Genomic DNA, 24109 nt, shown 5'->3' on the forward strand with positions numbered 1-24109 from the left:
AAGGTTGTTGATTAGTGAGCTGGACCAGAGTCAGACTGGAACACCAGCTGGGAGAAATGGGAGTGTTGTTGATTAGTGAGCTGGACCAGAGTCAGACTGGAACACCAGCTGGGAGAAATGGGAAGGTTGTTGATTAGTGAGCTGGACCAGAGTCCGACTGGAACACCAGCTGGGAGAAATGGGAAGGTTGTTGATTAGTGAGCTGGACCAGAGTCAGACTGGAACACCAGCTGGGAGAAATGGGAGTGTTGTTGATTAGTGAGCTGGACCAGAGTCAGACTGGAACACCAGCTGGGAGAAATGGGAAGGTTGTTGATTAGTGAGCTGGACCAGAGTCAGACTGGAACACCAGCTGGGAGAAATGGGAAGGTTGTTGATTAGTGAGCTGGACCAGAGTCAGACTGGAACACCAGCTGGGAGAAATGGGACGGTTGTTGATTAGTGAGCTGGACCAGAGTCAGACTGGAACACCAGCTGGGAGAAATGGGAAGGTTGTTGATTAGTGAGCTGGACCAGAGTCAGACTGGAACACCAGCTGGGAGAAATGGGAAGGTTGTTGATTAGTGAGCTGGACCAGAGTCAGACTGGAACACCAGCTGGCAGAAATAGGAAGGTTGTTGATTAGTGAGCTGGACCAGAGTCAGACTGGAACACCAGCTGGCAGAAATAGGAAGGTTGTTGATTAGTGAGCTGGACCAGAGTCAGACTGGAACACCAGCTGGGAGAAATGGGAAGGTTGTTGATTAGTGAGCTGGACCAGAGTCAGACTGGTCCTAGCTCTATAGAGATGAGATGATGACTCGGAATGAAGTAATCAAGTTGTCAAATAGAACAAATATATACACAAAAATAATATTTTATGAGAGAGAGAGAGAGAGCTCTCTAGTCTCTCTAGCAGGGTGTTGATATCTCACTGCTCTCTAGTCTCTCTAGCAGGGTGTTGATATCTCACTGCTCTCTAGTCTCTCTAGTCTTTCTAGCAGGGTGTTGATATCTCACTGCTCTCTAGTCTCTCTCTAGCAGGGTGTTGATATCTCACTGCTCTCTAGTCTCTCTAGCAGGGTGTTGATATCTCACTGCTCTCTAGTCTCTCTACCAGGGTGTTGATATCTCACTGCTCTCTAGTCTCTCTAGCAGGGTGTTGATATCTCACTGCTCTCTAGTCTCTCTAGCAGGGTGTTGATATCTCACTGCTCTCCAGTCTCTCTAGCAGGGTGTTGATATCTCACTGCTCTCTAGTCTCTCTAGCAGGGTGTTGATATCTCACTGCTCTCTAGTCTCTCTAGTCTCTCTAGCAGGGTGTTGATATCGCACTGCTCTCTAGTCTCTAGCAGGGTGTTGATATCTCACTGCTCTCTAGTCTCTCTAGCAGGGTGTTGATATCTCACTGCTCTCTAGTCTCTCCAGCAGGGTGTTGATATCTCACTGCTCTCTAGTCTCTCTAGCAGGGTGTTGATATCTCACTGCTCTCCAATCTCTCTAGCAGGGTGTTGATATCGAGTTGCTGTGCGTTTTGTTGCCAACCTGTTTTGCTACCTGACAACTTTACGGTTTTCACTTCTTAATTACCGTTCATATATTTATTTATTTTTTCCTCAACTTTTTCACTCCGGACGCTTTATCTGGACACGATTCGTCAGGACCTCCAACAGCCGAAGCTAAGTAGTAACATTAACATGATGCCTTCTAATTGCAGCCGCTGTACTCGCCTTACGGCGAGGATAGCTGTGCTGCAAGCCCAGCTTCAGACGCAATCGTTAGGCAAGGGTAATTTCAGTGTAGGAAAGGATGAAACAGCGTCTGTGGCACCAGTAAGTACAGATAGTAGTGTAAATCCCCTGGCACAGTCCCCGCAGCCGGACAACTTTCTCACGGTTTCTGGAAGGAAATGCTGTAGGAACGCTCAACCGGTGTCGCTCATTCAGCCGACAGAAACTTTCAACCGGTTTTCCCCATTAAGCAGCGGGTCGGAGTCAGAGGCCGATTCTTCTCTGGTCTCTACTCCTCCCGTTACGGGGTCTGAGACGCCGAAGCTTCCCACCATTAGCTCTGACAAATTGAAAACTCTAGTCATTGGCGACTCCATTACCCGCAGTATTAGACTTAAAGCGAATCATCCAGCGATCATACACTGTTTACCCGGGGGCAGGGCTACCGACGTTAAGGCTAATCTGAAGATGGTGCTGGCTAAAGCTAAAACTGGCGAGTGTAGAGAGTATAGAGATATTGTTATCCACGTCGGCACCAACGATGTTAGGATGAAACAGTCAGAAATCACCAAGCGCAACATAGCTTCTGCGTGCATATCAGCTAGAAAGATGTGTCGGCATCGAGTAATTGTCTCTGGCCCCCTCCCAGTTAGGGGGAGTGATGAGCTCTACAGCAGAGTCTCACAACTCAATCGCTGGTTGAAAACTGTTTTCTGCCCCTCCCAAAAGTTAGAATTTGTAGATAATTGGCCCTCTTTCTGGGACTCACCCACAAACAGGACCAAGCCTGGCCTGCTGAGGAGTGACGGACTCCATCCTAGCTGGAGGGGTGCTCTCATCTTATCTACCAACATAGACAGGGCTCTAACTCCTCTAGCTCCACAATGAAATAGGGTGCAGGCCAGGCAGCAGGCTGTTAGCCAGCCTGCCAGCATAGTGGAGTCTGCCATTAGCACAGTCAGTGTAGTCAGCTCAGCTATCACCATTGAGACCGTGTCTGTGCCTCGACCTAGGTTGGGCAAAACTAAACATGGCGGTGTTCGCCTTAGCAATCTCACTAGGATAAAGACCACCTCCATTCCTGTCATTACTGAAAGAGATCATGATACCTCACATCTCAAAATAGGGCTACTTAATGTTAGATCCCTTACTTCAAAGGCAATTATAGTCAATGAACTAATCACTGATCATAATCTTGATGTGATTGGCCTGACTGAAACATGGCTTAAGCCTGATGAATTTACTGTGTTAAATGAGGCCTCACCTCCTGGCTACACTAGTGACCATATCCCCCGTGCATCCCGCAAAGGCGGAGGTGTTGCTAACATTTACGATAGCAAATTTCAATTTACCCAAAAAAAAATGACATTTTCGTCTTTTGAGCTTCTAGTCATGAAATCTATGCAGCCTACTCAATCACTTTTTATAGCTACTGTTTACAGGCCTCCTGGGCCATATACAGCGTTTCTCACTGAGTTCCCTGAATTCCTATCGGACCTTGTAGTCATAGCAGATAATATTCTAATCTTTGGTGACTTTAATATTCACATGGAAAAGTCCACAGACCCACTCCAAAAGGCTTTCGGAGCCATCATCGACTCAGTGGGTTTTGTCTAACATGTCTCTGGACCCACTCACTGTCACAGTCATACGCTGGACCTAGTTTTGTCCCATGGAATAAATGTGGTGGATCTTAATGTTTTTCCTCATAATCCTGGACTATCGGACCACCATTTTATTACGTTTGCAATTGCAACAAATAATCTGCTTAGACCCCAACCAAGGAACATCAAAAGTCGTGCTATAAATTCACAGACAACACAAAGATTCCTTGATGCCCTTCCAGACTCCCTCTGCCTACCCAAGGACGCCAGAGGACAAAAATCAGTTAACCACCTAACTGAGGATCTCAATTTAACCTTGCGCAATACCCTAGATGCAGTTGCACCCCTAAAAACTAAAAAAATGTCTCATAAGAAACTAGCTCCCTGGTACACAGAAAATACCCGAGCTCTGAAGCAAGCTTCCAGAAAATTGGAACGGAAATGGCGCCACACCAAACTGGAAGTCTTCCGACTAGCTTGGAAGGACGGTACCGTGCAGTACCGTAGAGCCCTTACTGCTGCTCGATCATCCTATTTTTCTAACTTAATTGAGGAAAATAAGAACAATCCGAAATTCCTTTTTAATACTGTCGCAAAGCTAACTAAAAAGCAGCATTCCCCAAAAGAGGATGACTTTCACTTTAGCAGTGATAAATTCATGAACTTCTTTGAGGAAAAGATTATGATTATTAGAAAGCAAATTACGGACTCCTCTTTAAACCTGCGTATTCCTCCAAACCTCAGTTGTCCTGAGTCTGCACAACTCTGCCAGGACCTAGGATCAAGAGAGACGCTCAAGTGTTTTAGTACTATATCTCTTGACACAATGATGAAAATAATCATGGCCTCTAAACCTTCAAGCTGCATACTGGACCCTATTCCAACTAAACTACTGAAAGAGCTGCTTCCTGTGCTTGGCCCTCCTATGTTGAACATAATAAACGGCTCTCTATCCACTGGATGTGTACCAAACTCACTAAAAGTGGCAGTAATAAAGCCTCTCTTGAAAAAGCCAAACCTTGACCCAGAAAATATAAAAAACTATCGGCCTATATCGAATCTTCCATTCCTCTCAAAACTTTTAGAGAAGGCTGTTGCGCAGCAACTCACTGCCTTCCTGAAGACAAACCATGTATACGAAATGCTTCAGTCTGGTTTTAGACCCCATCATAGCACTGAGACGGCACTTGTGAAGGTGGTAAATGACATTTTAATGGCATCGGACCGAGGCTCTGCATCTGTCCTCGTGCTCCTAGACCTTAGTGCTGCTTTTGATACCATCGATCACCACATTCTTTTGGAGAGATTGGAAACCCAAATTGGTCTACACGGACATGTTCTGGCCTGGTTTAGATCTTATCTGTCGGAAAGATATCAGTTTGTCTCTGTGAATGGTTTGTCCTCTGACAAATCAGGTTCCGTTTTAGGACCACTATTGTTTTCACTATATATTTTACCTCTTGGGGATGTTATTCGAAAACATAATGTAAACTTTCACTGCTATGCGGATGACACACAGCTGTACATTTCAATGAAACATGGTGAAGCCCCAAAATTGCCCTCGCTAGAAGCATGTGTTTCAGACATAAGGAAGTGGATGGCTGCAAACTTTCTACTATTAAACTCGGACAAAACAGAGATGCTTGTTCTAGGTCCCAAGAAACAAAGAGATCTTCTGTTGAATCTGACAATTAATCTTAATGGTTGTACAGTCGTCTCAAATAAAACTGTGAAGGACCTCGGCGTTACTCTGGACCCTGATCTCTCTTTTGAAGAACATATCAAGACCATTTCGAGGACAGCTTTTTTCCATCTACGTAACATTGCAAAAATCAGAAACGTTCTGTCCAAAAATGATGCAGAAAAATTAATCCATGCTTTTGTCACTTCTAGGTTAGACTACTGCAATGCTCTATTTTCCGGCTACCTGGATAAAGCACTAAATAAACTTCAGTTAGTGCTAAATACGGCTGCTAGAATCCTGACATATTACTCCAGTGCTAGCCTCTCTACACTGGCTTCCTGTCAAAGCAAGGGCTAATTTCAAGGTTTTACTGCTAACCTACAAAGCATTACATGGGCTTGCTCCTACCTATCTCTCTGATTTGGTCCTGCCGTACATACCTACACGTACGCTACGGTCACAAGACGCAGGCCTCCTAATTGTCCCTAGAATTTCTAAGCAAACAGCTGGAGGCAGGGCTTTCTCCTATAGAGCTCCATTTTTATGGAACGGTCTGCCTACCCATGTCAGAGACGCAAACTCGGTCTCAACCTTTAAGTCTTTACTGAAGACTCATCTCTTCAGTGGGTCATATGATTGAGTGTAGTCTGGCCCAGGAGTGGGAAGGTGAACGGAAAGGCTCTGGAGCAACGAACCGCCCTTGCTGTCTCTGCCTGGCCGGTTCCCCTCTTTCCACTGGGATTCTCTGCCTCTAACCCTATTACAGGGGCTGAGTCACTGGCTTGCTGGGGCTCTCGTGCCGTCCCTGGAGGGGGTGCGTCACCTGAGTGGGTTGATTCACTGTTGTGGTCATCCTGTCTGGGTTGGCGCCCCCCCCTTGGGTTGTGCCGTGGCGGAGATCTTTGTGGGCTATACTCAGCCTTGTCTCAGGATGGTAAGTTGGTGGTTGAAGATATCCCTCTAGTGGTGTGGGGGCTGTGCTTTGGCAAAGTGGGTGGGGTTATATCCTTCCTGTTTGGCCCTGTCCGGGGGTGTCCTCGGATGGGGCCACAGTGTCTCCTGACCCCTCCTGTCTCAGCCTCCAGTATTTATGCTGCAGTAGTTTATGTGTCGGGCTGCTGGGGTCAGTTTGTTATATCTGGAGTACTTCTCCTGTCCTATTCAGTGTCCTGTGTGAATCTAAGTGTGCGTTCTCTAATTCTCTCCTTCTCTCTTTCTTTCTCTCTCTCGGAGGACCTGAGCCCTAGGACCATGCCCCAGGACTACCTGACATGATGACTCCTTGCTGTCCCCAGTCCACCTGGCCATGCTGCTGTTCCAGTTTCAACTGACCTGAGCCCTAGGACCATGCCCCAGGACTACCTGACATGATGACTCCTTGCTGTCCCCAGTCCACCTGGCCATGCTGCTGCTCCAGTTTCAACTTCCACCTGACTGTGCTGCTGCTCCAGTTTCAACTGTTCTGCCTTATTATTATTCGACCATGCTGGTCATTTATGAACATTTGAACATCTTGGCCATGTTCTGTTATAATCTCCACCCGGCACAGCCAGAAGAGGACTGGCCACCCCACATAGCCTGGTTCCTCTCTAGGTTTCTTCCTAGGTTTTGGCCTTTCTAGGGAGTTTTTCCTAGCCACCGTGCTTCTACACCTGCATTGCTTGCTGTTTGGGGTTTTAGGCTGGGTTTCTGTACAGCACTTTGAGATATCAGCTGATGTACGAAGGGCTATATAAATAAATTTGATTTGATTTGATATCTCACTGCTCTCTAGTCTCTCTCTAGCAGGGTGTTGATATCTCACTGCTCTCTAGTCTCTCTAGCAGGGTGTTGATATCTCACTGCTCTCTAGTCTTTCTAGCAGGGTGTTGATATCTCACTGCTCTCTAGTCTCTCTCTAGCAGGGTGTTGATATCTCACTGCTCTCTAGTCTCTAGCAGGGTGTTGATATCTCACTGCTCTCTAGTCTCTCTCGCAGGGTGTTGATATCTCACTGCTCTCTAGTCTCTCTCGCAGGGTGTTGATATCTCACTGCTCTCTAGTCACTGGATCCACAAGCAGTCCGGCGCCGCTGAGTGTGTGTGTGTGTCTCCCCTCTCTCAGGTGTACACCTCTCACGGCCCTACGGTCATCATGCCAACCTGGTTCTGCTCCAGGCATTGGTTCCAGCGGGTCGGAACCTTTGACGAGGGCGGCAAGGTGAGACACCACCCCTAAAACATCTCCACGCAAGTCAAATTTAGAATCTAAAACCGACCACTTATGCAGATTTGAATGATTTGAACAGTGGGTCCACTGAGTCTGAAAAGGAAGGGAAGTCGAGGGAGGACTTCCCTTTCAGGTGTGCTCAGGGGTTAGGGGTCAAGAAGTGCAAGCACAAGACTGCATGAGGACTCCTCTAATTTGTCCAACGTTAGATCACAAATCCATTTGAATAATGTGTGACCTCACTCTTCCCTTCTCTACCACCTCTTCCCTCATCACCATCTTTCCTCTTCTCTTCTTCTCTCCTGTCCTCTTCTCTTTCCTCTCTCTTCTTCTCTCCTGTCCTCTTCTCTTTCCTCTCTCTTCTTCTCTCCTGTCCTCTTCTCTTTCCTCTCTCTTCTTCTCTCCTGTCCTCTTCTCCTTCCTCTCTCTTCTCTCCTGTCCACTTATCTTTCCTCTCTCTTCTTCTCTCCTGTCCTCTTCTCTCCTGTCCTCTTCTTCTCTCATGTCCTCTTCTCTCCTGTCCTCTTCTTCTCTCATGTCCTCTTCTCTCCTGTCCTCTTCTCTATTCTTCTCTCCTGTCTTCTTCTCTCCTGTCCTCTTCTCTATTCTTCTCTCCCGTCTTCTTCTCTCCTGTCCTCTTCTCTATTCTTCTCTCCTGTCTTCTTCTCTCCTGTCCTCTTCTCTATTCTTCTCTCCTGTCTTCTTCTCTCCTGTCCTCTTCTCTATTCTTCTCTCCTGTCTTCTTCTCTCCTGTCCTCTTCTCTCTTCTTCTTTCCTGTCCTCTTCTTCTCTCCTGTCCTCTTCTCTCTTCTTCTCTCCTGTCCTCTTCTCTCTTCTTCTCTCCTGTCATCTTCTCTCCTATCCTCTTCTCTCTTCTTTCCTGTCCTCTTCTTCTCTCCTGTCCTATTCTCTATTCTTCTCTCCTGTCATCTTCTCTCCTATCCTCTTTTCTCTTCTTCTCCTCTCCTGTCCTCTCCTCTCTCATCTCTCCTCTCCTGTCCTCTTCTTCTCTCCTCTCCTGTCCTCTCCTCTCTCATCTTTCCTCTCCTCTCTCATCTCTCCTCTCTAGGGAGTTCCAGAGGATCTGTTGTGGTTCTATCAGAGTGTTGGTCAGGGAGGAGGTGTGGTTAGAGTGGACCAGTGTTTACTAGTCTACCGCTACCATCAACAAGCTGCTACACACTCTGTCCTGGAGTAAGACATGCACACACAGCCACGCTTACACACACACACACACACACACACACACACACACACACACACACACACACACACACACCACACACACAACATGTCCTCCAGCTACACACAGCTGTCCAGCTGACCCCTTCCTGAGCCTCATCCCTGGACACACACACTCAGCTCTGGAATTCCCTAGTGTGTGTGTGTGTGTGTGTGTGTGTGTGTGTGTGTGTGTGTGTGTGTGTGTGTGTGTGTGTGTGTGTGTGTGTTGCCCTTTCCAACCTCTATAGCGACACACACACGTAGGACACGCGTAGCGGAAAGCCTGTTTCTGTAAATACTCTGATAGGGAAGACCTCTCCTTCCCTTCCCTCATAACCTCCCTCTCATCCCCCTCGTTCCTGTTATCACTCCTTCCTTCCATCTGTCCATCGTATATCGAACCTTGTTGACGCGCTGTCACCATCTACTCCTTTACAAATCATCATCTCTTCCCTCTCTCCTCCCTCTCTCCTCCCTCTCTCTTCCCTCTCTCTTCCCTCTCTCCCCCCTCTCTCTTCCCCTCTCTCCTCCCTCTCTCTTCCCTCTCTCTTCCCTCTCTCCTCCCTCTCTCTTCCCTCTCTCTTCCCTCTCTCCTCCCTCTCTCTTCCCTCTCTCCCCCCTCTCTCCCCCCTCTCTCCTCCCTCTCTCCTCCCTCTCTCCTCTCTCCTTCTCCTCTCCTCCCCCTCTCTTCCCTCTCTCCTCCCTCTCTCCTCTCTTCCTTCTCTCCTCGCTCTCTCCTCCCCCTCTCTTCCCTCTCTCCTCCCTCTCTCTTCCCTCTCTCCCCCCTCTCTCCTCCCTCTCTCCTCTTCTTCCTTCTCTCCTCCCCCTCTCTTCCCTCTCTCCTCCCTCTCTCCTCTCTTCCTTCTATCCTCCCTCTCTCCTCCACCCTCTCCTCCCTCTCTCCTCCCCCTCTCCTCCTCTCTCCTCCCCCTCTCTTCCCTCCCTCCTCCCTCTCCCCTCTCTTCCCTCTCTCCTCCCCCTCTCTTCCCTCGCTCCTCCCTTTTTTCCCTCTCTCCTCCCTCTCTCCTCCCTTTTTTCCCTCTCTCTTCCCTCTCTCCTCCCTCTCTCCTCTCTTCCTTCTCTCCTCCCCCTCTCTTCCCTCTCTCCTCCCTCTCTCCTCTCTTCCTTCTCTCCTCCCTCTCTCCTCCCCCTCTCTTCCCTCTCTCCTCCCTCTCTCTTCCCTCTCTCCCCCCTCTCTCCTCCCTCTCTCCTGTCTTCCTTCTCTCCTCCCCCTCTCTTCCCTCTCTCCTCCCTCTCTCCTCTCCTCCCCCTCTCCTCCCTCTCTCCTCCCCCTCTCCTCCCTCTCTCCTCCCCCTCTCCTCCCCCTCTCTTCCCTCCCTCCTCCCTCTCTCCTCTCTTCCCTCTCCTCCTCCCCCTCTCTTCCCTCTCTCCTCCCTTTTTTCCCTCTCTCCTCCCCCTCTCCTCCCTTTTTCCCTCTCTTCCCTCTCTCCTCCCTCTCTCCTCTCCTCCCCCTCTCCTCCCTCTCTCCTCCCCCTCTCCTCCCTCTCTCCTCCCCCTCTCCTCCCTCTCTCCTCCCCCTCTCTTCCCTCCCTCCTCCCTCTCTCCTCTCTTCCCTCTCTCTTCCCTCTCTCCTCCCTTTTTTCCCTCTCTCCTCCCTCTCTCCTCCCTTTTTTCCCTCTCTCTTCCCTCTCTCCTCCCTCTCTCCTCCCTCTCTCCTCTCTTCCTTCTCTCCTCCCTCTCTCCTCCCCCTCTCTTCCCTCTTCCTTCTCTTCCCTCTCTCCTCCTTCTCTCTTCCCTCTCTCCTCTCTTCCCTCTCTCCTCTCTTCCCTATCTCTTCCCTCTCCCTTCCCTCTCTCCTCTCTTCCTTCTCTTCCCTCTCTCCTCCTTCTCTCTTCCCTCTCTCCTCTCATCCCTCTCTTCCCTCTCTCCTCTCATCCCTCTCTCCTCTCTTCCCTCTCTCCTCCTTCTCTCTTCCCTCTCTCCTCTCATCCCTCTCTCCTCTCTTCCCTCTCTCCTCTCATCCCTCTCTCCTCTCTTCCCTCTCTCCTCTCTTCCCTCTCTCCTCTCTTCCCTCTCTCCTCTCATCCCTCTCTCCTCTCTTCCCTATCTCTTCCCTCTCTCCTCTCATCCCTCTCTCCTCTCTTCCCTCTCTCCTCCTTCTCTCTTCCCTCTCTCCTCTCATCCCTCTCTCCTCTCATCCCTCTCTCCTCTCATCCCTCTCTCCTCTATTCCCTCTCTCCTCTCATCCCCCTCTCCTCTCTTCCCTCTCTCCTCCTTCTCTCTCCTCCTTCTCTCCTCTCATCCCTCTCTCCTCTCTTCCCTCTCTCCTCTCATCCCTCTCCTCTCATCCCTCTCTCCTCTCATCCCTCTCTCCTCCTTCTCTCTTCCCTCTCTCCTCTCATCCCTCTCTCCTCTCTTCCCTCTCTCCTCTCATCCCTCTCTCCTCTCATCCCTCTCTCCTCTCTTCCCTCTCTCCTCTCTTCCCTCTCTCCTCTCTTCCCTCTCTCCTCTCCTCCCTATCTCTTCCCTCTCTCCTCTCTTCCCTCTCCTCTCTTCCCTCTCTCCTCTCATCCCTCTCTCCTCTCTTCCCTCTCTCCTCCTTCTCTCTTCCCTCTCTCCTCTCTTCCCTATCTCTTCCCTCTCTCCTCTCATCCCTCTCTCCTCTCTTCCCTCTCTCCTCTCTTCCCTCTCTCCTCTCATCCCTCTCTCCTCTCTTCCCTCTCTCCTCCTTCTCTCTTCCCTCTCTCCTCCTTCTCTCTTCCCTATCTCTTCCCTCTCTCCTCTCATCCCTCTCTCCTCTCTTCCCTCTCTCCTCCTTCTCTCTTCCCTCTCTCCTCTCTTCCCTATCTCTTCCCTCTCTCCTCTCATCCCTCTCTCCTCTCTTCCCTCTCTCCTCTCATCCCTCTCTCCTCTCTTCCCTCTCTCCTCTCTTCCCTATCTCTTCCCTCTCTCCTCTCATCCCTCTCTCCTCTCTTCCCTCTCTCCTCTCATCCCTCTCTCCTCTCTTCCCTCTCTCCTCTCATCCCTCTCTCCTCTCTTCCCTCTCTCCTCTCATCCCTCTCTCAGCTCATCCCTCTCTCCTCTCTTCCCTCTCTCCTCTCATCCCTCTCCTCTCATCCCTCTCTCCTCTCTTCCCTCTCTCCTCCCTCTCCTTTCTCTTTGTCTATCAGTCTTATTTCCAGCTCTCTCTGTCTCTCACTCACTCTGTTTCTCTTTTCTACCATCTTAACTCTCCAGACACACACTTCACACTTCTGAGTCAATCCCTCTATGATTACATATCGTGTGTGTGTGTGTGTGTGTGTGTGTGTGTGTGTGTGTGTGTGTGTGTGTGTGTGTGTGTGTGTGTGTGTGTGTGTGTGTGTGTCCACACTGCGTGTATATATTTCTATGTGTTAATCTAGGTCCCCCTAAATCAAAGCATCAGTGAAACTGCTAAAGGAAGCAATATGGGGACCACCCATGCACAGTGTGTATGTGTTTAATTGATGTGTGTGTGTGTGTGAATATGTGCGTGTGTGTACACCTGTGTGTGTGTGTGTGTATTTGACTAGAACCATGGTTTATGGTGGTGGATTAGGGTTGTTTGTCATGGAGGCCCAGTGTTTTAGTCAACCAACACATCAGAGAAAGAGCTCACTAATGTCTCCATATGATAACTATCAGGCTGTTGTTCTAGGTGTGTGTGTGTGTGGTCCATGTCTGTAACTCCTCCTCTGTTCTCCGGTCTCCAGGGAAACCATTTGGAACCTCCGTGTGGCCTTCCTCCAGGAGAGAGTTATCAACCAATGGGAATCCTTCACCATATGGAATGCTGGGAAACAGGGCCGGAAACTATACCGCTGCCTCAGTTCCTCCAATCAGAAGAAGGTATGTACCTTTTCAACAGCCAATCGCAAAAGGTTATGCAACACTTGCTAGCCAATCAGGAGAGGTTAACAAAACTCTCAATAGCCAATTAGGTTGCATCTTCCACAGTCAGTGCTCTCTGATTGGTAGGATCAGGTGACCCTCCTCCCCAGAACACAGTGCTGACCTTAGATCTGTTTGTAGGGTCAATGATCCTTTATCCCGTGTCCTCTGATCCATCATGACAACATGGAGCTGTTATCCGGTGTACTCTGATCCGTCATGACAACATGGAGCTGTGTCCTCTGATCCATCATGACAACACGGAGCTGTTTATCCTGTGTCCTCTGATCCATCATGACAACATGGAGCTGTTTATCCTGTGTCCTCTGATCCATCATGACAACATGGAGCTGTTTATCCTGTGTCCTCTGATCCGTCATGACAACATGGAGCTGTGTCCTCTGATCCATCATGACAACACGGAGCTGTTTATCCTGTGTCCTCTGATCCGTCATGACAACATGGAGCTGTTTATCCTGTGTACTCTGATCCGTCATGACAACATGGAGCTGTGTCCTCTGATCCATCATGACAACACGGAGCTGTTTATCCTGTGTCCTCTGATCCATCATGACAACATGGAGCTGTTTATCCTGTGTCCTCTGATCCATCATGACAACATGGAGCTGTTTATCCTGTGTCCTCTGATCCGTCATGACAACATGGAGCTGTTTATCCTGTGTACTCTGATCCGTCATGACAACATGGAGCTGTGTCCTCTGATCCATCATGACAACACAGAGCTGTTTATCCTGTGTCCTGTGATCCATCATGACAACATGGAGCTGTTTATCCTGTGTCCTCTGATCCGTCATGACAACAGGGAGCTGTGTCCTCTGATCCGTCATGACAACAGGGAGCTGTGTCCTCTGATCCGTCATGACAACACAGAGCTGTGTCCTCTGATCCGTCATGACAACACAGAACTTTTTATCCTGTGTCCTCTGATCCGTCATGACAACATGGAGCTGTTTATTCTGTGTCCTCTGATCCGTCATGACAACAGGGAGCTGTGTCCTCTGATCCGTCATGACAACAGGGAGCTGTGTCCTCTGATCCGTCATGACAACACAGAGCTGTGTCCTCTGATCCGTCATGACAACACAGAACTTTTTATCCTGTGTCCTCTGATCCTTCATGACAACACGGAGCTTTTTATCCTGTGTCCTCTGATCCGTCATGACAACATGGAGCTTTTTATCCTGTGTCCTCTGATCCGTCATGACAACACGGAGCTGTTTATCCTGTGTCCTCTGATCCGTCATGACAACAGGGAGCTGTGTCCTCTGATCCATCATGACAACACGGAGCTGTTGTCATGATGGATTGGTCAAAAGTAGTGCACTGTATAGGGAATAGGATGCGATTTGGGACACTCTGTGTTGAGACACTGTAGTAGGAGGAGCCAGCTGGTCATAATGGGTCGTGGATCACAATCTACTTTTACACTGACTGATACACCAGGTGTGGTGGGCTGAATCAGAGGTGTGGGGGGCTTCCTTAATCGACATCCACGTCTTCAGCACCCGGGGAACAGTGGGTTAACTGCCTTGCTCAGGGGCAGAACGACAGATGTTGACCTTAATAGTGTGTGTACATACATTTACAAACAGCGGTTTGTGTGTGTGTTGGTCAGGTTCGAGCGTTCTGCGACGTGGACGAGAATAAGATCAAGAAAGGCTTCTACACCTATGAGGAGTCCAAGGTGAGACCCTACACTCTAGAACCATAGATACCACAACACTCTAGAACCATAGATACCACAACACTCTAGAACCAAACTACCATAGATACCACAACACTCTGGAGCCAAACTACCATAGATACCACAACACTCTAGAACCAAACTACCATAGATACCACAACACTCTAGAACCAAACTACCATAGATACCACAACACTCTAGAACCAAACTACCATAGATACCACAACACTCTGGAGCCAAACTACCATAGATACCACAACACTCTAGAATCAAACTACCATAGATACCACAACACTCTAGAACCATAGATACCACAACACTCTAGAACCAAACTACCATAGATACCACAACACCCTAGAACCATAGATACCACAACACTCTAGAACCATAGATACCACAACACTCTAGAACCATAGATACCACAACACTCTAGAACCATAGATACCACAACACTCTAGAACCATAGATACCACAACACTCTAGAACCAAACTACCATAGATACCACAACACTCTGGAGCCAAACTACCATAGATACCACAACACTCTGGAGCCAAACTACCATAGATACCACAACACTCGAGAACCAAACTACCATAGATACCACAACACTCGAGAACCAAACTACCATAGATACCACAACACTCGAGAACCAAACTACCATAGATACCACAACACTCGAGAACCAAACTACCATAGATACCACAACACTCTAGAACCAAACTACCATAGATACCACAACACTCTAGAACCAAACTACCATAGATACCACAACACTCTAGAACCAAACTACCATAGATACCACAACACTCTGGAGCCAAACTATCATAGATACCACAACACTCTGGAACCAAACTACCATAGATACCACAACACTCTAGAACCATAGGTACCACAACACTCTAGAACCATAGATACCACAACACTCTAGAACCATAGATACCACAACACTCTAGAACCAAACTACCATAGATACCACAACACTCTGGAGCCAAACCACCATAGATGTCAGATCAGATCCTGGAGCTAAGCTACCATAGATACCACAACACTGGAGCCAAACCACCATAGATGTCGGATCAGATCCTGGAGCTAAGCTACCATAGATACCACAACACTCTAGAACCATAGATACCACAACACTCTAGAACCATAGATACCACAACACTCTAGAACCAAACTACCATAGATACCACAACATTCTGGAGCCAAACTATCATAGATACCACAACACTCTGGAACCAAACTACCATAGATACCACAACACTCTAGAACCATAGATACCACAACACTCTAGAACCATAGATACCACAACACTCTAGAACCATAGATACCACAACACTCTGGAGCCAAACCACCATAGATGTCAGATCAGATCCTGGAGCTAAGCTACCATAGATGTCAGATCAGATCCTGGAGCTAAGCTACCATAGATGTCAGATCAGATCCTGGAGCTAAGCTACCATAGATGTCAGATCAGATCCTGGAGCTAAGCTACCATAGATGTCAGATCAGATCCTGGAGCTAAGCTACCATAGATGTCAGATCAGATCCTGGAGCTAAGCTACCATAGATACCACAACACTCTGGAGCCAAACTACCATAGATGTCAGATCAGATCCTGGAACTAAGCTACCATAGATGTCAGATCAGATCCTGGAGCTAAGCTACCATAGATGTCAGATCAGATCCTGGAGCTAAGCTACCATAGATGTCAGATCAGATCCTGGAGCTAAGCTACCATAGAAGGAGAAGTCCTAACCATGTTATTATGTTGGTGTCCTTTTCCTCTCCTCATTGTTCCTCCTGTCTTCCTCCCAGGAGAGGCCCAAGCCTCAGATCCCTGTACTGCACTACAGAGATGCCTCTCCACCCTACATCATCTGTGTCAAGCTGGTGAGTGGAGAAAGTGTGTGTGCGTCTGTGTGTCCTGTTGTTCGTTGTTCCAGATCGTATCTCCGCCAGGTCGGTAATCTCTGCTAATGGTATAATGAGCTAGGGCGTGTGCCCTGGCACACACACACACACGTACACACACACACACGTACACACACACACACACGTACACACACACACACACGTACACACACACGTACACACACACACACACGTACACACACACACACGTACACACACAGCCTGCTGATCTTTGACTGCAGAACAATCTTTTTTACCATGAACCTCACTGATACTTTGACCGGCGCTCACCTTCACACACACCCTCTTTAACCAGCGTTTAACCAGCGTTTTAACCAGCGTTTTAACCAGCGTTTTAACCAGCGTTTTGGCTCATTATATATATAACAGTTATAAAGTCTTAGTAACAACCAGACAGGGTATAATATAGATATATAACAACCAGACAGGGTATAATATATATATATTCAACAGTTATAAAGTCTTAGTAACAACCAGACAGGGTATAATATAGATATATAACAACCAGACAGGGTATAATATAAATATATAACAACCAGACAGGGTATAATATAGATATATAACAACCAGACAGGGTATAATATAGATATATAACAACCAGACAGGGTATAATATAAATATATAACAACCAGACAGGGTATAATATAGATATATAACAACCAGACAGGGTATAATATATATATATATTCAACAGTTATAAAGCCTTAGTAACAACCAGACAGGGTATAATATATATATATTCAACAGTTATAAAGCCTTAGTAACAACCAGACAGGGTATAATATATATATATATATTCAACAGTTATAAAGCCTTAGTAACAACCAGACAGGGTATAATATATATATATATATTCAACAGTTATAAAGCCTTAGTAACAACCAGACAGGGTATAATATATATATTCAACAGTTATAAAGCCTTAGTAACAACCAGACAGGGTATAATATATATATATTCAACAGTTATAAAGCCTTAGTAACAACCAGACAGGGTATAATATATATATATTCAACAGTTATAAAGCCTTAGTAACAACCAGACAGGGTATAATATATATATATTCAACAGTTATAAAGCCTTAGTAACAACCAGACAGGGTATAATATAGATATATAACAACCAGACAGGGTATAATATAGATATATAACAACCAGACAGGGTATAATATAGATATATAACAACCAGACAGGGTATAATATATATATATAACAACCAGACAGGGTATAATATAGATATATAACAACCAGACAGGGTATAATATATATATATATAAGTTATAAAGCCTTAGTAACAACCAGACAGGGTATAATATAGATATATAACAACCAGACAGGGTATAATATATATATATAACAACCAGACAGGGTATAATATAAATATATAACAACCAGACAGGGTATAATATAGATATATAACAACCAGACAGGGTATAATATATATATATAACAACCAGACAGGGTATAATATAGATATATAACAACCAGACAGGGTATAATATAAATATATAACAACCAGACAGGGTATAATATAGATATATAACAACCAGACAGGGTATAATATAGATATATAACAACCAGACAGGGTATAATATATATATATATATAAGTTATAAAGCCTTAGTAACAACCAGACAGGGTATAATATAGATATATAACAACCAGACAGGGTATAATATATATATATAACAACCAGACAGGGTATAATATAGATATATAACAACCAGACAGGGTATAATATAAATATATAACAACCAGACAGGGTATAATATATATATATAACAACCAGACAGGGTATAATATAGATATATAACAACCAGACAGGGTATAATATATATATATATAAGTTATAAAGCCTTAGTAACAACCAGACAGGGTATAATATAGATATATAACAACCAGACAGGGTATAATATATATATATATAAGTTATAAAGCCTTAGTAACAACCAGACAGGGTATAATATAGATATATAACAACCAGACAGGGTATAATATATATATATAACAACCAGACAGGGTATAATATAAATATATAACAACCAGACAGGGTATAATATAGATATATAACAACCAGACAGGGTATAATATATATATATAACAACCAGACAGGGTATAATATAGATATATAACAACCAGACAGGGTATAATATAAATATATAACAACCAGACAGGGTATAATATAGATATATAACAACCAGACAGGGTATAATATAGATATATAACAACCAGACAGGGTATAATATATATATATATATAAGTTATAAAGCCTTAGTAACAACCAGACAGGGTATATATAGATATATAACAACCAGACAGGGTATAATATATATATATAACAACCAGACAGGGTATAATATAGATATATAACAACCAGACAGGGTATAATATAAATATATAACAACCAGACAGGGTATAATATATATATATAACAACCAGACAGGGTATAATATAGATATATAACAACCAGACAGGGTATAATATATATATATATAAGTTATAAAGCCTTAGTAACAACCAGACAGGGTATAATATAGATATATAACAACCAGACAGGGTATAATATATATATATTCAACAGTTATAAAGCCTTAGTAACAACCAGACAGGGTATAATATATATATATTCAACAGTTATAAAGCCTTAGTAACAACCAGACAGGGTATAATATAGATATATAACAACCAGACAGGGTATAATATAGATATATAACAACCAGACAGGGTATAATATAGATATATAACAACCAGACAGGGTATAATATAGATATATAACAACCAGACAGGGTATAATATAGATATATAACAACCAGACAGGGTATAATATATATATATATATAAGTTATAAAGCCTTAGTAACAACCAGACAGGGTATAATATAGATATATAACAACCAGACAGGGTATAATATATATATATAACAACCAGACAGGGTATAATATAAATATATAACAACCAGACAGGGTAATAATAGATATATAACAACCAGACAGGGTATAATATATATATATAACAACCAGACAGGGGTATAATATAGATATATAACAACCAGACAGGGTATAATATAAATATATAACAACCAGACAGGGTATAATATAGATATATAACAACCAGACAGGGTATAATATAGATATATAACAACCAGACAGGGTATAATATATATATATAAGTTATAAAGCCTTAGTAAACAACCAGACAGGGTATAATATAGATATATAACAACCAGACAAGGGTATAATATATATATATAACAACGCAGACAGGGTATAATATAGATATATAACAACCAGACAGGGTATAATATAAATATATAACAACCAGACAGGGTATAATATATATATATAACAACCAGACAGGGTATAATTATAGATATATAGACAACCAGACAGGGTATAATATATATATATATAAGTTATAAAGCCTTAGTAACAACCAGACAGGGTAAATATAGATATATAACAACCAGACAGGGTATAATATATATATATATAAGTTATAAAGCCTTAGTAACAACCAGACAGGGTATAATATAGATATATAACAACCAGACAGGGTATAATATATATATATAACAACCAGACAGGGTATAATATAATATATAACAACAGACAGGGTATAATATAGATATATAACAACCAGACAGGGTATAATATATATATATAACAACCAGACAGGGTATAATATAGATATATAACAACCAGACAGGGTATAATATAAATATATAACAACCAGACAGGGTATAATATAGATATATAACAACCAGACAGGGTATAATATAGATATATAACACCAGACAGGGTATAATATATATATATATAAGTTATAAAGCCTTAGTAACAACCAGACAGGGTATAATATAGATATATAACAACCAGACAGGGTATAATATATATATATAACAACCAGACAGGGTATAATATAGATATATAACAACCAGACAGGGTATAATATAAATATATAACAACCAGACAGGGTATAATATATATATATAACAACCAGACAGGGTATAATATAGATATATAACAACCAGACAGGGTATAATATATATATATAAGTTATAAAGCCTTAGTAACAACCAGACAGGGTATAATATAGATATATAACAACCAGACAGGGTATAATATAGATATATAACAACCAGACAGGGTATAATATATATATATAACAACCAGACAGGGTATAATATAGATATATAACAACCAGACAGGGTATAATATAATATATAACAACCAGACAGGGTATAATATAGATATATAACAACCAGACAGGGTATAATATATATATATATTCAACAGTTATAAAGCCTTAGTAACAACCAGACAGGGTATAATATATATATATATTCAACAGTTATAAAGCCTTAGTAACAACCAGACAGGGTATAATATATATATATATATATATATATATATATATATATATATATATATATATATATATATATATTCAACAGTTATAAAGCCTTCCTAAAAGTTATTTGGTGATCCTTTAACTGGGGAATTGAATTGCCTCTGGGTTTAGAAAACACACACACACACACACACACACACACACACACACACACACACACACACACACACACACACACACACATACACACTCTGTTGGCCAGCCCAGGCAGACAGACAGTTAATGTTGTGTTTATCTAATTATGAGCTGCAGACAGCTAATCGACTGGCCCTGCCTCCCAGAGCTTCTAATTGGCCAATTATGGGAATCAGTGATTATTCAGTCAGAGGACACTGGGACCTGGACTCAATCTCGCTCACACACACACACACACACACACGCACACACACCTGGAGCCAATCACACAATGAATTGTTAAACACACCCACATGTTACAAGTACCGGATTGGGTTTAATTACATTTAAATTCAGTTTTCAATGAACATCTGGAATTTAATTAGGTTTACTTTCTGAATTGACTGGAAATGAATTGGAATTGGCCCCAACCCTGGTCCTTATCTCTTAACTGTTGACCAATCAGATGCCAGAGATAACTCAAAAAAGGAAGTGACCTCACCTACAGACAGGAAGTATGAGACTGACCATGGGCGTTGGTGATAATTAGAGCGATGACCAGCATCTCCTCCCTCACTCTCACTCTTTTCATGTTCTGTCATTTCGTTCTCCCAGGACATGACCGGAGGAGTGTTTGAGGAAAACCTGAAGTCTCTCCATCTGGAAGAAGGAGTTGACTACTACCACTTCAACTAACACTCTGAGATGGAGAGGAGAGGAGTTGACTACTACCACTTCAACTAACACTCTGGGATGTAGAGATGGAGAGGAGTTGACTACTACCACTTCAACTAACACTCTGGGATGTAGAGATGGAGAGGAGAGGAGTTGACTACTACCACTTCAACTAACACTCTGGGATGTAGAGATGGAGAGGAGAGGAGTTGACTACTACCACTTCAACTAACACTCTGAGATGTAGAGAAGGAGAGGAGTTGACTACTACCACTTCAACTAACACTCTGAGATGTAGAGATGGAGAGGAGGGGAGTTGACTACTACCACTTCAACTAACACTCTGAGATGTAGAGATGGAGAGGAGTTGACTACTACCACTTCAACTAACACTCTGAGATGTAGAGATGGAGAGGAGTTGACTACTACCACTTCAACTAACACTCTGAGATGTAGAGATGGAGGAGGAGGGGAGTTGACTACTACCACTTCAACTAACACTCTGAGATGTAGAGATGGAGAGGAGAGGAGTTGACTACTACCACTTCAACTAACACTCTGAGATGTAGAGATGGAGAGGAGAGGAGTTGACTACTACCACTTCAACTAACACTCTGGGATGGAGAGATGGAGAGGAGTTGACTACTACCACTTCAACTAACACTCTGGGATGTAGAGAAGGAGAGGAGTTGACTACTACCACTTCAACTAACACTCTGAGATGTAGAGATGGAGAGGAGTTGACTACTACCACTTCAACTAACACTCTGAGATGGAGAGATGGAGAGGAGTTGACTACTACCACTTCAACTAACACTCTGAGATGTAGAGATGGAGAGGAGTTGACTACTACCACTTCAACTAACACTCTGGGATGGAGAGATGGAGAGGAGAGGAGTTGACTACTACCACTTCAACTAACACTCTGAGATGTAGAGATGGAGAGGAGGGGAGTTGACTACTACCACTTCAACTAACACTCTGAGATGTAGAGATGGAGAGGAGAGGAGTTGACTACTACCACTTCAACTAACACTCTGAGATGTAGAGATGGAGAGGAGAGGAGTTGACTACTACCACTTCAACTAACACTCTGAGATGTAGAGATGGAGAGGAGAGGAGTTGACTACTACCACTTCAACTAACACTCTGAGATGTAAAGATGGAGAGGAGGGGAGTTGACTACTACCACTTCAACTAACACTCTGAGATGTAGAGATGGAGAGGAGAGGAGTTGACTACTACCACTTCAACTAACACTCTGGGATGGAGAGATGGAGAGGAGTTGACTACTACCACTTCAACTAACACTCTGGGATGTAGAGAAGGAGAGGAGTTGACTACTACCACTTCAACTAACACTCTGAGATGTAGAGATGGAGAGGAGTTGACTACTACCACTTCAACTAACACTCTGAGATGTCGAGATGGAGAGGAGTTGACTACTACCACTTCAACTAACACTCTGAGATGTAGAGATGGAGAGGAGTTGACTACTACCACTTCAACTAACACTCTGGGATGGAGAGATGGAGAGGAGAGGAGTTGACTACTACCACTTCAACTAACACTCTGAGATGGAGAGGAGGGGAGTTGACTACTACCACTTCAACTAACACTCTGAGATGTAGAGATGGAGAGGAGGGGAGTTGACTACTACCACTTCAACTAACACTCTGGGATGGAGAGATGGAGGGGAGAGGAGTTGACTACTACCACTTCAACTAACACTCTGGGATGTAGAGATGGAGAGGAGAGGAGTTGACTACTACCACTTCAACTAACACTCTGGGATGTAGAGATGGAGAGGAGAGGAGTTGACTACTCACACTTCAACTAACACCCTGGGATGTAGAGATGGAGAGGAGAGGAGTTGACTACTACCACTTCAACTAACACTCTGGGATGTAGAGGAGAGGAGTTGACTACTACCACTTCAACTAACACCCTGGAATGTAGAGATGGAGAGGAGGGGAGTTGACTACTACCACTTCAACTAACACTCTGAGATGTAGAGATGGAGAGGAGAGGAGTTGACTACTACCACTTCAACTAACACTCTGAGATGTAGAGATGGAGAGGAGGGGAGTTGACTACTACCACTTCAACTAACACTCTGAGATGTAGAGATGGAGAGGAGAGGAGTTGACTACTACCACTTCAACTAACACTCTGAGATGGAGAGATGGAGAGGAGGGGAGTTGACTACTACCACTTCAACTAACACTCTGGGATGTAGAGATGGAGAGGAGGGGAGTTGACTACTACCACTTCAACTAACACTCTGAAATGTAGAGATGGAGAGGAGGGGAGTTGACTACTACCACTTCAACTAACACTCTGAGATGTAGAGATGGAGAGGAGTTGACTACTACCACTTCAACTAACACTCTGAGATGTAGAGATGGGGAGTTGACTACTACCACTTCAACTAACACTCTGAGATGTAGAGATGGAGAGGAGGGGAGTTGACTACTACCACTTCAACTAACACTCTGGGATGTAGAGGAGAGGAGTTGACTACTACCACTTCAACTAACACTCTGAGATGTAGAGATGGAGAGGAGAGGAGTTGACTACTACCACTTCAACTAACACTCTGAGATGTAGAGATGGAGAGGAGAGGAGTTGACTACTACCACTTCAACTAACACTCTGAGATGTAGAGATGGAGAGGAGAGGAGTTGACTACTACCACTTCAACTAACACTCTGGGATGGAGAGACAGGGGGGGGGGGGGGGGGTGAGTGTTTGAGGGTTGGATGCTGAGAAGGATAGATGGACTATGACAGTCATCTGGTGCGCCTGCCTGCTGTCTAGTTAGTGTAATATGTGTGGCAGCATGTCCATGTTGATCGTGGAGATAAATCATAAATACAAACGTTTCCAATCATGTCCTCTGAAAGAGACTTTCCAGAAATATGTTGTGCTGTCCAGTCTCACACACACTATACACTATCACACACAC

General features: G+C 44.4%; 1 protein-coding gene across 2 annotated transcripts in view; it reads left to right on the plus strand.

Annotated features, from left to right (window-relative positions):
• qtgal (queuosine-tRNA galactosyltransferase) overlaps window positions 1-21243 on the plus strand; it is a 40254-nt gene extending 19011 nt beyond the window's left edge. Inside the window, exons 8-13 of one of the 2 annotated variants that reach the window (XM_031811204.1) lie at window positions 7101-7196; window positions 8275-8399; window positions 12125-12260; window positions 13939-14007; window positions 15827-15901; window positions 21082-21243. In XM_031811204.1, the coding sequence (XP_031667064.1) occupies window positions 7101-7196; window positions 8275-8399; window positions 12125-12260; window positions 13939-14007; window positions 15827-15901; window positions 21082-21162 (582 nt within the window). In that variant the 3' untranslated portion in view covers window positions 21163-21243. The remainder of the gene's footprint in view (window positions 1-7100; window positions 7197-8274; window positions 8400-12124; window positions 12261-13938; window positions 14008-15826; window positions 15902-21081) is intronic. The other variant, XM_031811205.1, reaches the window with a different exon arrangement.
• Window positions 21244-24109: the final 2866 nt, after the last annotated feature.

The sequence above is a fragment of the Oncorhynchus kisutch genome, unplaced genomic scaffold (assembly GCF_002021735.2).
Source record: "Oncorhynchus kisutch isolate 150728-3 unplaced genomic scaffold, Okis_V2 Okis01b-Okis20b_hom, whole genome shotgun sequence".
Classification (NCBI taxonomy): Eukaryota; Metazoa; Chordata; class Actinopteri; order Salmoniformes; family Salmonidae; genus Oncorhynchus; species Oncorhynchus kisutch.